General features: G+C 43.1%; 1 protein-coding gene across 1 annotated transcript; it reads left to right on the plus strand.

Annotated features, from left to right (window-relative positions):
• The first annotated feature begins 4887 nt into the window (after positions 1-4887).
• Positions 4888-12731, plus strand: rad23aa (RAD23 homolog A, nucleotide excision repair protein a). The gene is made up of 9 exons (XM_085351958.1): positions 4888-5136; positions 5971-6132; positions 6252-6454; positions 8749-8792; positions 9333-9460; positions 10702-10789; positions 11986-12116; positions 12200-12361; positions 12482-12731. The coding sequence occupies exons 1-9, from the start codon at positions 5071-5073 to the stop codon at positions 12593-12595; spliced, it is 1098 nt and encodes a 365-aa protein (XP_085208084.1). The 5' UTR covers positions 4888-5070; the 3' UTR covers positions 12596-12731.
• The last annotated feature ends 1576 nt before the right edge of the window (positions 12732-14307 follow it).

Here is a 14307-nt window from a genome sequence, read left to right on the forward strand (position 1 = left end):
AATGCTCAGACCTCTACATTGGAGAGACCAAACAGCCACTTCACAAGCGCATGGCACAACACAGAAGAGCCACCTCCACAGGACAAGACTCAGCAGTCCATCTGCATCTTAAGGATAAAGGACACTCTTTCGAGGATGCCAATGTTCACATTTTGGACAGATGGTTTGAAAGAGGAGTGAAAGAAGCCATCTATGTCCACTGTGAGCGACCATCTTTGAACAGAGGCGGGGTTTACGACACCAACTCTCTGCCATCTATAATCCAGTTTTGAGATCCTTCCCAGACGCCTTAACGCCCACTCACATCCTGGGCCATCTGATCTCAGGAAATCGCATGATAAGGTGGGGCCAGGTTTCACAATGAACACACCCGAAACTCTGGCTGATTGGGACCCACACCCAGTTTCACACCTTGGCTCAGGCGATTAGAGGATCATCAGGGGGTCCTTTTGTCCCTCTGTGGGGGGTCACTCCCACTAGGTTTAAATCTGGGACTCTCCACCATTTGACCTTAGAACTGAAGAAGCTTCTCGGATGAGAGGTGAAACGTCTTCAAGTAACTTAAAGAAGTCCAGACGCTTTTCTTTGCAAGCTCCTTTGACTACGATGACCTGGATGACTGAGAACCTTCACAGACATCATTAAAAAATCTTAAGCAGTTCTAAATCATACAAATAAGCAGTGTATGGATGCAGGGGTTTGCTTTTGTTAGCAGTCTTGCTGCAGTATTTCAGAACCATTGAAGTTAGGACTGCTGGTATATCTGTGAAGGTTCTCAGTCATCCAGGTTATGGTAGTCTATCGAGCTTGGAAAGAAAATCATCTGGACTTCCTTAAGTTACTTGAAGATGTTTCACGTCTCATCTGAGAGGCTTCTTCAGTTCAAAGGTCAAATGGTGGAGAGTCCCAGATTTAAGTCCCATGTTTCGGGTGAACCCGCTGTGAAACCTAGCTCCACCCTATCATCTGTCTTGAGGATGCCAACGTTCACAATTTGGACAGAGAAGACAGATGGTTTGAAAGAAGAGTGAAAGAAGTCTGTGAACAGCCATCTTTGAACAGAGGCGGGGGTTTACGACACCAACTGTCTGCCATCTATAATCCAGTTTTGAGATCCTTCCCAGACGCCTTAATGTCACTCACATCCTGGACCATCTGACCTCAAGCAATCTCAAGTTGGGTGGGGCCAGGCTTCACAATGAGTTCACCTGAAACCTTGGCTGATTGCGACCTACACCCATTTTCACACCTTGGCTTGTGTGATTAGGTAGAGGATCAACAGGAGGTTCGTGACCCTCTTGGGGGACAATCCACTTAAATCTGGGACTCTCCCCACCCTAGAACTGAAGAAGCTTCTCGGATGAGAGGTGAAACGTCTTCAAGCAACTTAAGGAAGTCCAGACGCTTTTCTTTCCAAGCTCCTTAGACTGCTGGTATATAAGACTTTTGGCTGCAGCATGTTGAAATAATATAGCTGGTATAGCCTGTATAAGACAGGAATACATGCCACCCACTTGTGTTAACAGCTAGATTGGGGAGTCATCAATAAAAACTGCTACAGTGTTTCAAGAATAGAGCCCGACCGATATAGAATTTGTTAGATAAATCTGATATTTTGGTCATGTGCAGTTACTTATGAGTAATTACCAAGATAATATGATAATGGAATTTAAAAAATAAGCTTGTTTTATTATCATAACATGTCAGGCACACTCATTTACGCTCTGCCCAACACTGCTTGGAACAGCCGATTGTTACGCCCTGCGTTGGCATCTGAGACGTTTCAGAGTGCCCTCTGGTGGACAAACTATGCTAAATCAGTACTCGAACATGGTTGAATGGTGTTTCTCCCATCCCTTCTTTAGTTTTTTTAATTTGAGTCAGCAAATGGCTAATATCAGCGGTTGGGCTTCACTCTAGAAGATGGCTCCATGCTCTGGTTGCCTAGATAACTGTCTAATGTATTTGCCACCTTATCGTGTTAATCGGCTGTATCTTTGGCTCTAATTGCTTAATCACTTTAATCACTCACTTTAAAGTCTGGACACCTAATTTGCGTCACACTTGCACTGGCTTTCTATGGTCTCCACATATCGTTTTAAATGTGGCTGCCCCTCGATGCTTTTAACCAGACAGTCGTGGTGTCAGATTTGGTGAGTAGTGGCACCAAGATTTAGTGTTTTATTTACTTTGTAAATGCTTCTTCCATACATCCAAGAGATCATTTAACAGCCATTAATTGCAGTTTCTGGTTAACTCCATAATACTGTAGCACTCTATTGTCAGGTGTGTGGCTTAAGTGAGGCTGATGTAATCGAGGTTTGACTGCAGCACTCCAGCAAACAGCCAAGCTTACAGTCATATCGTCCTAGAAAAGACTGTCGTTTTGTTTGAACAAAATAAAAGCCTCCAGAAAAACACACACATGCACACAAAAGCGGACACACAATCACAGACATTTAAGTGGGTCTGTGTTTAGAGCCATATGCCTGCAAATGCGGCTGGTCTCAATAAAACATGGTGGTTGGTTGTTAATCTTTAATAGTTCCTGTCCTTGAGAATTAACCCAGATGAACACACACACACACACACCGTCTCTCATTCTTCTTCATCAATCTCTTACGCTCCAGACGTTCCCCCTTTGACACCCTTCTCCTTTCACTTCATCACTCATCCCTCTGTTCCTTCCTCTCTCCGCTCTCTTTCTAATCTTGTCTTCACTTCCCTCTGTTCTTCCGTGATCTCTCCCCTCGTAGCCCTCACCCTTTTTCTCCTGATTTCACACAAAACAGGGTAAGCCACTTTGGTAGAGGTAGCATCAGGTGTGACAAAAATCACCAAATACAAGTATAATAAAGGTTGAAAGGGGGAAAAAAATCTTGAGAAGAATAGGAGGATGATCATGAGGAGGATGAGGAGCCGCGGGAGAGGCAGGGAGACCCTCGCAAACCTGGCAGTGAACGATGGAAGGAGGGTAACTTGATAAAAAATTGATGTCACAAAGCTGGCTCAAGACTTGACTGATCGTTGGCTCAATGTATGTGCACATTGTTGTGTGCATTTGTAACAAATCACACACATAGGCTATTATATTACAGATTACTGTAGCACCTACCACACTTTACATTCATCTAAAGGTTTGTAAAATGGAAACAAGCTATTTCCTCATTCCCCGTGTTTCTCAAAAGGCACAGTCGTGTAACTCTGAGTAAAACCTTTGCATCCACCCTCTGTAGTACGGGCTCAGCATGTGTCTGATGATGACAGTGCCCAGTTCCCATTCTCGTGAAGGCTTCAGTTAAACAACCAAAGCAGCCTCACATACAAACACAATCTCTCTCACACACATGCTGGTTTTTATTGCTCAAAAATGTCCCATGTTTTCTATATCCTCTTCATTTCAATCAGAATGTGTTTCGGAGTGGTCAAACTCTGCCCTCTGGTGACTGTAACACTAAACTGCACTGATTACTGATAAATTGCGTGCTTGCAGTGTGTGTTTGAACAAGATGCCAACAAACCATTCTCCAAACTGCTTTCACCATGTGTGTGTGTGTGTGTGTGTGTGTGTGTGTGTGTGTGTGTGTGTGTGTGTGTACCTTATAGGTAGTTTTTGTCAATGCGCAACATAGAGTAACTAAACTTTACAGTTGTGATCAATACAGGGCTGAGTTTATATGGGACTGTTATTGTAGCACAACTATCTGTGCCCAAACGCTGGGGACACTGCCAATCTGAAAGCGCTGCAAAGCCTGGGAAGTAGGTCCAGAGGAAGCTGCAGCGCCCTCTGGTGGATGTTAAAGGATGTGAATTTTATTTTGCCTTTTTTGTAGTTACTCTACGTAATATTTCAATTTCAATAAGGAGTTAAAAAGTGGATCTTTCGTGTACTTGTGTTCAGATATGTGGTAGATTTCTAATCGAAGCACCACAGGAAAGTGGCCATGCAAAAGGCAAACTTTGGATATCTTCGGTAATCTATTAATAATGGGATAATAGACACAACGACAGTACTTCTCTCATGGTTCAAAAAACAAAACAAAAGAAAGAAAAAGAAAAAATGAACACTTGGAGAATTTCTAGTTTCCATAATTGGTATAATTTAAATCCAGTCTGATAAGGGCTGATGGTTTTGGTTTCCACTGACTGTTGTTATGTCATTTTCTTCTCATTGAACATACATTCACCGTGTCCTTAGGTACATCTTGCGAGTACCGGGTCCGCCTTTTCCCTTCAGAACTCCTTTAAGTCTTCACGGCATAGATTCAACAAGGTGCTGGAAAACATCCCTAAGAGACTTTGGTCCATATTGACATGAAAGTCATGACCTGGCCGGTGAGTGTTTAGGTCAGTAAGCATTTCCAACTTGAATATTTTCTTCATGAGCCCAATGTAATTATTAAGCGTTCTGGACTTTGTGCTTATAGTTTGATACAGACGGACACACACTGCATCCACGCCACAGGTGTTACTAAACGTTTAAAACGCTTTGTTCTCTGTAGGTACAGAATTGAAATCATTACACAGCTTGATTTACAGACTGTCATACAAAAACAGCTGCTGCTTAAAAAGGTCTGTGGGTGCTCACTATTGTAGCAGTTGCCGTGACCCAATCACAAGATTGATTCTTTTGTTTATTTTAATTGATTTGCAACAAAACCATGTTATTTAACTACCAGTTCGTTAATGTTATTGTCACATTTCAGATAATATAAACTAAATTTTACAATAACATGAAGTTTTCTGACTTTAACCTGTTGTAACTCTAATTGGCCATATTTTCATAATAATTGTCCCATGTGGACACGCTGACTGTGTAGATAGAAACCCCATAGCTTGCCATAGTCACGGAGCAGAGCACGTGAACGCGAGATCTCTGGCGGAGCTTTCCTCGCCGCACCACCAACTTGTCACCAAAGATGGCGAGTTGCTGAATGCTCATGGATACACACATTTCTCGGCTAGTTGTTATCTTACCCGAAACGCCAACTTTAAAAACAAATTAACTGTTTAGCGAGCAGCTGTTTCTCCGTTTGAAGCACCTCTGACCCAGCGTCAGTCGCCGCTACCATGCAGATCACACTTAAAACGCTGCAGCAGCAGACTATTCAGATTGAGATAGACCCCGAACAAACGGTGAGTGGCTATAGCTAACGTGCTTTAAGCTAACAGTGCTAGCTGCGGGACCTGTGTTTTGGCTTTGCGTGAAGACCCGACAGCTTTCCATTCATTTATATTACACATTAAAGAACGACTAACAACTAGACTCGACTGGAGGTTTCGCAATAGTCGCACACGTTACAAAGAGGCAACCCACAAGAAACCGCAAAACAACGCGACGCCTCACTTCTGTGATGAGTTAGCGTTAGCAAGCTAGCTAGCAGAGTAGCCCATTATCAAAGTCATAGCGACACAGTTTTAAACGACTTTTTTCATCATTTAAATATTGTTTCGCGGGTGTGGCTACTACTCTTTGTTAAAGGGTGATATGGGTTAGGATTTAAATCTAATATTTTTTGATGAACGCAAGCTGTGGACTACGCTCGTGATTGCTAATGCTAACGCCTATGACACTGCCAATTGCGATTAGCTTCACTCAGAAACTGACTCTTTCTATTAGCATGTCCTCACATCCGAAGGTGTAGTTGCAGGGCCCATTGTTAAGTGATATATTATAATGAAATAGTACGAGCATACTCTCAGTGGATATAATTCTTGTGACATTCCAAAATTTAGTTTTTAGTAAACACGTAATAGACCAGGTGTGAAATAGACCACTGCATTTTATAGCATTAGGATCCCTAACTTTAAAGCTGAAGTCAGCTAGGATGACTCCCTGCTTTGTAATGACTTGAAGGAAAGCCGGCCATCTAATATTAAACCTCTGGTATTACAAGCACTGGAAGACATGTCATTGATAATAATGAGTCCTGGGGTGGTTTTTGTTTCTTGTTTTGTTATTATTATTAGGTGAAGGCCTTGAAAGAGAAGATAGAAGCAGAAAGGGGAAAAGACAACTTTCCTGTGTCCGGGCAGAAGCTGATATATGCTGGGAAAATTTTGCAAGATGACACACCAATTAAGGACTACAAAATTGATGAGAAGAACTTTGTTGTAGTGATGGTGTCCAAGGTGAGATCCTAATTAATACTTGTGGCTGGCATCAGTGTATTTGGCTTCTTTTCTTGTTAAACAGATTTAACAATATGTTGATAGTCTAATAGCACTTTTTTTTTTTAAATAAACAAAAGGCTAAGCCTGCAGTTGCAGCCTCACCATCAGTCTCAGAAGCACCCAAACCCCCAGTACAGGACTCTGGCTCCACATCAACAGCTGCCCCGACTACAAACCCAACTCCAGCCCCAGCCCCTGCCCCTGCAGCTGTCCCCATTCCTAGCGGGGAGGCCAAAGAGGAGTCAAGTGCCGTAGCCACAGAACCACAACAACCAGCTAGGTACACTCTCTCTATTACTAAAGCTGTTTTTCTGCACTGCCAGCTGAACTCGTGTAGACACTACTAAGTGGAGATAATTGTATGATCTGGACAGCTCGGACATTAAACAGCCTTTAACCAGCCAGTGTCATATTATAGAGTCTGTCTGGTTTCTGAATGCACCTAATTTGTGCCAGTGTGAGAAGAGTGTAGGCAAAGTCACAGCTAGCAATTGAACATCCTGTGTCCTGCCTCCTGCTCTTTTCAGGCCTGCATCAGAGCCAGCTCTGCACATTCTTAACTATTTTATAGGAAAATGTGTCAAAGTGTAATAATTCCAATAGCTTTAAACATGGCAAATATTGCCTGTGATAATTGGCCATGCTGATCATTAAAGTTTACTCTGATAAAGGAGAAAACTGGATGATGTCACTACATCATATTTTCCAGAATGTAAGTGAGAAATGTTTAGAGCTGTAAGAACTGTGCATTAATTAAGTGATTGGTGGGAAATTACAATCATAAATTAGTCATTTCTTTTTCCTTTTTTAAATTCTCCAAGCTGATAAGCCATTGATTAATGCTTCTGTTTATCATGTTAAGTGGATATCTGTCTGGTTGTAGACATACAGCCGACCGTCTTTGGTTGTTAGAAACCAGTCGGCGCGATTAATCAATAATGAAAACAACTGTAGGTATTACATTTTAGTAATAAAACATATTATAGGACTTGTTCAAGTCAATATCACAGCTGATAACTTTTAAGATATGAATAGGGAGGGTTTTAACCCGAGCACACAACTCATAACTGGAGTGCTTCCCATGCACACACTCTTGGTTGGGCTGCCTCATCTGGTGACTAAAATAAAATTCTATTTATCAATTTAAGAGAATCACCATCAAATATAGAAATTCTCTTAGAGTGAGATTTGTAGTGGAAATCAATCCTGTCTTTTTTTTGGTCAAAGATCAGCTGCAGATAACTAGCGAGCCATCCCCTTTTCTGTCTCGTGTCATCCTGTGTTTTCCTGTACGTCATTCAGCTGCTTAGAATCTAAATCTGTGGGATCTGCTCTTAGGCTTCATGTTTGTCAATAAGTTGGCTAAATTACAAACCAAAATGTTATGCTTTGTATTTAGCAGGCATACCTTGGAAAAAGATGTGCATGATTAGTCTGTAATAAAACCATTTTAAACATTTCCAGTGTGTCTGAGCAGGAGTTGACCTGCTTGTATGTACTGGACTCATGTATAGTTAAATCTACATACTTACAATGGCTTTGAATAAACTGTTCAACAGAGTTGCAGCTGCCCAACTATCTGTGTACCACTAATTATTACCGTTACTTACTATGCACCATTATGTGGTATAATAAATAATTTAGCATCATAACTCATTTAGTGATTTGAAAAGCTTTTTAACTAGGACTTCCACTTGGGAGTGAGTTGCCAGCAGCAACGATGGCAAGAAAAAAAGCTACAGTTAGCCTAGCTACAACTGGTATTGGAATCTGGTAGCATCAAATTTATACTGTTATCTGATAATTCAATTAAAAAAAGGTTTGCTAGAAAGATCGCCTCCCTGTGCTTTGGGTTAATTAGCTGGCATAGACACTGTAGTTCAAGTCTAGTGTTTATGCCTGAAATCAGGCAAACAAGTTTTAGCTAATGTTACCCAAAAGAAATCCTAAGCTCGACCTGACTGAGCCATACAGTTGGTTGTATGGGCATTAAAACCAGCTTTTAGTTATGCTCATCATGTTAGCTTACCTGCTTAGTCAGTCAGTTTAATGCAGCAGCCTCCTGACTAATCTGAACTTGCTCTATCTCCAGTGTTGTTGGTGATAAAATTGTCTGAAGTTACACCAGAGTTTGTGTTTTTTGAGTTTTGTGAAATTTGTGGTTGTTTGAGAAATGTCCGCTTGTTGACGTTACGTGATCAGCGGACTCTCTTGGCTAATTGCTAATGCTGTGAGGAAGGTTAAGAAAGGCCAAGCGTATAGGAGTGAATATTATATTTTAGACTTTCTGTGGGGCATCAAGTCCACAGGCTTTTAGAAGCAACTGAGGTTTTGTTGTTCGTGTTTGTTTTGTTGTTGTTTTTTGTAAATGTGTTTTAATCCAGTTTAACCATTGCCTGTATGATTTTGTTTGTTTTGTTTTTTTGTTAATTGGATGGAACAGATGTTGATCACCAAGCTCACCTCCATCACCATTGCCTGGTGCCTCTCTCAGCACAGCCTCCGTTCACATGAAATCACAGGAAACCTGTCTAATGTATATTTTTTCCCTCGCTCCAACTTTCTTTTTTGTAGCTCCAGTGGTGGAAGTCAGGGCCTGGATGCATCCTCGACGCTGGGTAGGTAAAGCAAGCTATCAGACTTACATCGCAGGATCGGATAAAAGCAGCTGGCGCCTGTCTTAATGAAATAGCTTTATTTAAAAAGTAGCTGTTAAAAGTGAACTGTACAGAGACAGACAATAGCCTGTGTTGTGTAACGCTTACATGAACTACCAGAAGCTGTTACTGTTGTAAAAGTGGGACTTAACTGGCTGCAGTGTGCTACATGCCATTTCTATATTTAGGCTCTGACAAACGCAAGCCGCCTCTTGTTGTGCCTATGAGTAACGGGGGATTCCCATTATAAGAGAGGGGAGTGTATGCGTAAAGTGATTCTGTTTAAATCATGTTGTAATAAAAAGTTTGCTGAGATTCTATTTCAGTGTTTTCATGGTAAAAGCTCGGAGTCTGAAAGTTGTCTCGATTGTACAAAGTGGATTTAATTTGTCAGTACGATAAATGTTTGATGAAATTTCAGAGGATATTTTTTTTTTAAATGTGTTGATTTGCAAACAAGCATACCATGTTTGTTTCAAACATTTACATGTGCCCTTTCAGTGACCGGAGCGGAGTATGAGGCGATGCTGACGGAGATCATGTCTATGGGCTATGAAAGGGAGAGAGTTGTGGCTGCGCTACGGGCCAGTTTCAACAACCCCCACAGAGCCGTGGAGTACCTTCTTACTGTACGTCACACACATCAAGGGGAGGGCGTTATAACACGAGCTAGTCAAGGTGGTGGGCGTCACTCTCCACAATGCATACTGCATGAAAACACAGTAGCTGCATTGCTGCTGCTGGTGACGCTGAGACACTAGGGAGATGTTTGCATACAGAGATGAGTGATTCAGCCACAGTAGCCATAAGTGCGGCTAAAATGGCTTTCATCTGTTTCTGTGTGTATAGGAGACTCACTCTCAGGTGTTTGCAGCACAGACAGACATGTTGGTCTTTTAACAGAGCATTTCTGCAAATATTAGTTACAGTAAGCTCTAATTTAACAGACCAACAGACAGAAATACTCATCCTTCACATGGGCTCAGGAAAAGTATTGAGGTTTTGCAAACATGTGACCAATAACCAGTTTGGACTCATGGTGACAGTGGGAGCAGTCACACAGGCCTAGAGACTATCTGGCAACCACTGGTACTGAGGGAAAATGTTGCTGAAGCCCGTCAAACAGGCCTGCACACTGGTCAGTCACCTCTTGGCAACCACCTGTCCCTCGGGAAAGACAAGTATTCATTGAGTGGTCAGTAGCACATAGCTGCTGTCCTAGTGTGAATGAAAGTGACAGACGTGTACACAAGTGCTGTTCAGCTGCTCTTGGAGCTGTTTTGAATCTGTGCAACATAAACCTGAAGCGGAGACAGTTTGCCTTCAAAGTGAAAGTTGCTCCTTTGGAAACATGTTGCTGGAGCGCTTAGGAACAGCTCTGACTGTACAGGCCATCGTTCTCCGTCTCTGGTTTGCGTCAGTTTCTCACGTTGTGCTGCTGCTCAGCTTGTAGAGTATTTGGAGACATCCAGCAACCACACATTTCCCTAGCAACTGGTTTGCATTATGTCCAATATGGCAGATAAATCTCAAGCATGATGTCAAATAAAAACTTCAATGTTTTGATTATGTTTTTATTCTTTTAAAAAAATGTAGCATTTGATTTATGAGTGAAAACATAGGATGTCGATGTACTTTCTAACTGGCAAGAAATAATAGATGATTTTAACTGCCAAACATGTCTTTGAATATCTACTATTGGTTGTGGCTGTTAGCTGTTGTGTTGATGTTGTGGTATATAAAGAGTGAAATATGCCTGTGTGCCACAGAGCGTGGCTATTGCAGAATGACCGTATGACCGTAGACTTTAATGGTCTTAGCCTGCTTAAATGTCTGTGGGTGTGATTGACAGTTGTATTGTTGTTTGCAGGGTATCCCTAGCAGCCCAGTCCAGGAGAGTAATCCCCCAGCGCAGGCTCCCACATCTGGAACCACAGAAGCTCCGTCTGTACCAGAAGGTAGGGCATCCGACTCGCTGTGATCCAAACACAAACATGGTGTCAAGTGTGTTTGTGCATCTCTGGCAGCTGTGTGACAAACAGCACAGTCACTGGCACTGTGTAAGCTTTGATTTTAAAAGGTAGAAAAAACACGTCTCGCGTCAAAAATACGATTTTTTCCAGAGCGCTGGAATGTGTGACTGCTGCAGGGGTGTAGACACAGCTACACTTAATAACTGTCACTGCAAGATGACTCATCGTGACTCAGTAGTGGCTAAGCGGTTCTCCACCACAGGCTTGTATGAAGTGTTGTTAAACCTGTTGGACGTGCAGGTTTGATGCCACCTATCACATCACTGCAGACTTGCAGCTCACCTGTAGCCTCTTTCTGATTTCCAGTTAGTTTACCAGGAGACTCATCGTGGATCTGCATGCATGGATAGAAATACACTCTTTACTATGCAGCCTGTTCCAAGGCTGTAACAGCTTGTTTGGGATTATGGGAGAAGTCATTAGTTACAAACATAATGTAAAGCTGTACGTACTGACTTGTGGCATCGCTTCATGTTTAATGTTTAATAATACATCAAGGGTTCAGTGTTTGATAGATCGTGTACATTTCTGCATGCTGTGGAGGAGGTTGAGTGGAAGAAGGTTTTTGGTAATAATTGTAAGACTGGAAAAGATGACCTTTAAAAATCAGTAACTATATTACATCATCTAACAAAAAGATTCCTCAGTTCATTGTGGGGGGGCTGGGTGACTTGTACACAGTCGTCCATCTTCAGATCCTCAAAAATAATTAGACAAATGACTTAGTTTGATGGCCCAATGAGGCCTGTGACTACATGACAGCTTGAGCAGATGCAAGATTTGAATTAAAAGCCACTGGTGGTGTGCAGAGCTGGTGGTGTGCAGAGCTGGTGGTGTGCAGAGCTGGTGGTGTGCAGAGGCAAAACTAGAGTGGTGTTAAAATGACATCACGGTCCTTGTGGACATGAATGCATGCAGCACAGCTGTTCAGTCTTTGCTATCAAAGAATAAGTGATTAGCTGTTTGAGCTGGTCGTGCTGCAGTCATAGTGTGCAACATTGTTGATGTAACTAATCCCAAACACACACATGGGTCACAGCTGCAGGCTCGCACAAGTTTCCTGGTGGAAATGTTGAAAGAGGACAAAACTCTCACTGTTGCTCATTCTTTTTGTGCTCTAGGAGAGAACCCGCTTGCATTCCTGCGCACTCAGCCCCAGTTCCTGCACATGAGACAGGCCATCCAGCAGAACCCCGCCCTGCTTCCCGCTCTCCTCCAGCAGCTAGGCCGGGAGAATCCTCAGCTTCTACAGGTACCACAGCCTGTCCGAGTCCTCCTGCTGCTCGTCTCTGTGAGAAGCTTTTTAAATTCTTCTTTTTTTCCTCTCCCAACTAGCAAATCAGTCAGCATCAGGAGCTGTTTATCCAGATGTTGAACGAACCAGTGGGAGAGGGGGGAGATGCACCAGAGGTTGGAGAGATGGGGGCAGCAGGGGAGGAAGGCGCGCCTGTCAACTACATCCAGGTTACACCTCAGGAGAAGGAAGCCATTGAAAGGGTGAGCGAAGAGTAAAGGCTAAACATCGGCACTTTCTTTAATTAAAAAAAGGCGGTTGGTTTTAAACGCCCATCTTCCTCTTCTCCTTCCTCTGCTCTTCCATGACTTCCAACGGAGCAGTTAAAAGCGTTGGGTTTCCCTGAGGCGCTGGTCATTCAGGCCTACTTTGCCTGCGAGAAGAACGAGAACCTGGCGGCCAACTTTCTCCTCAACCAGGGACTGGAAGACGACTGAACGGCAGAGGGTCACTGCCTTCCTGCTCCTCCCTCCTACCCTTCACCCCTCTTCTTCAGCTCAGCATAAAGACTGCACCCCCAGATTTTACTGTACAACCTCAGCTCATCCCAAACAGGAGGGGGGGAAGCCAGTGACGGGAGAAGGGTGGAGGGGGGTGGGAGAAGAGGGGTGGCGGGGCAGGGGGATGGGAAGGGGAGACGGGGGAGGGTTTAGGTTTCGGAGGGATTACAAGTACACAAGGTCGACGGTTGTGTGCAGGAAGGTCGGGGCGGTTTTAAAGAAGAAAAAAAAAGTGGAAGAATTATGAAATCCACGTGAATTCCAATGGAATGTGTGGGGTTTGTTTAGGGGAGATCTATAATTTGATTTTAGACGCGCTTTGTGAACATTCGGGTGGGGGGGGAGGGGCGGGGCAGTGAGAGTGTGTGCTCGTGTCTGCGTGTGTGTCCACGTATGCCTGTGCAGATGGATGCGATACAGTTAAGCTGAAAAAGTAATCGATCTGGCATTCTCTAAGTTTGTTAATGCTGTAGCCGCGATTGTAAGGAAGCACGTTACCCCTCACCGCACGTAATCTGTGTGCGAGCCTGTTTGTGTGTCTGTGCGTGTGTGTATAAACTGCTCGTGTGTTGGAAGCTAACAGTGGAGGAACAACATAGATGGACTGGTTCTTGCTGCCCCCCTTGTTTTCTCTGTCTGACGTGACGTTGCTGGGAACCATCGGCCCACATGAGAACTAAACTGACAAATGAGTATCTGCTTTTCCTGTTCCTCACTTTGTGCTGCCCAGTCAGGAGTCCCTGCAAACACTGTGCCCGCCCGCTCAAACATCTGAGGGTTTTATGTGCGCTGATAGCTTCTTGTGCCAATTAACACTACTCGTAAACATCTGTGGTGTTCTCCGTAAGAACACGGCTTTAATTTGCGGTGGCAGGTGTGCGTGCCGAGGATTAGCAGTGCCAGGTCACCATCATCGCTTCGCATCGCTTCATACTCATGAGGCTTTAAGCTTTCGAAGAGACAAACGTCTAAATTGACAATCATGAAGGAAAAAAAACCTACAATAATCACGAGGAATGAATGACCTAATGCAGCGAATTTATATGTTAAAGAATTTCACTCACAGACTTTCAGAGAAGACTGCGTCATCTAAAGCGTTAATTAGCAGAGCTTTGTAGCCACCTCTTCTTTTTCTAACAGGTTGCATCAGAGTAGACTTGTTATGCTTTTCCTTTATTCTGTCATATTTATGTAGTGTTAAAATTATGGAATAATAAACATAGCAACGAGTTTCAACTAACGATCCATGTGTATATACACATGAGGCAGGTGTCTGACTGCTTTAAATGATCACTTTCAGGCAGTTTTTCTTCTCTTGGCTCTGTATGATGTCACAGAGAGGGGCGTCCCCACCCACCTGCTGCTCAGATCTTCTGTTTCTTGGGGGAAACTTGAGTCTAGTTTAAGATGAGGATTATTTTGAGCTGCGAGTCTTCCGTCGCCTCTCTAGCAGAGTCCAAGAATAAAAATGCAGTGCTAAAAGTGAGCATGATAGTTCCTCTTTAAGAACAAGTGAACTCGTTGTCTGATTACTACCTACAGTGACATGTCTGGGTGTTTACAAAAGTTTCTTTTTTAAAATTTGAGTTTCCTTCTAAATCAGCTTTCGGACACTAAAAAATGAAAGGAAAGGTCTGGAAATCAAATAA

This window comes from Diplotaxodon limnothrissa, linkage group LG4, assembly GCF_057381915.1.
Source record: "Diplotaxodon limnothrissa isolate DT_005_m linkage group LG4, D_limnothrissa_male_GT1.1, whole genome shotgun sequence".
In the NCBI taxonomy this organism is placed as follows: domain Eukaryota; kingdom Metazoa; phylum Chordata; class Actinopteri; order Cichliformes; family Cichlidae; genus Diplotaxodon; species Diplotaxodon limnothrissa.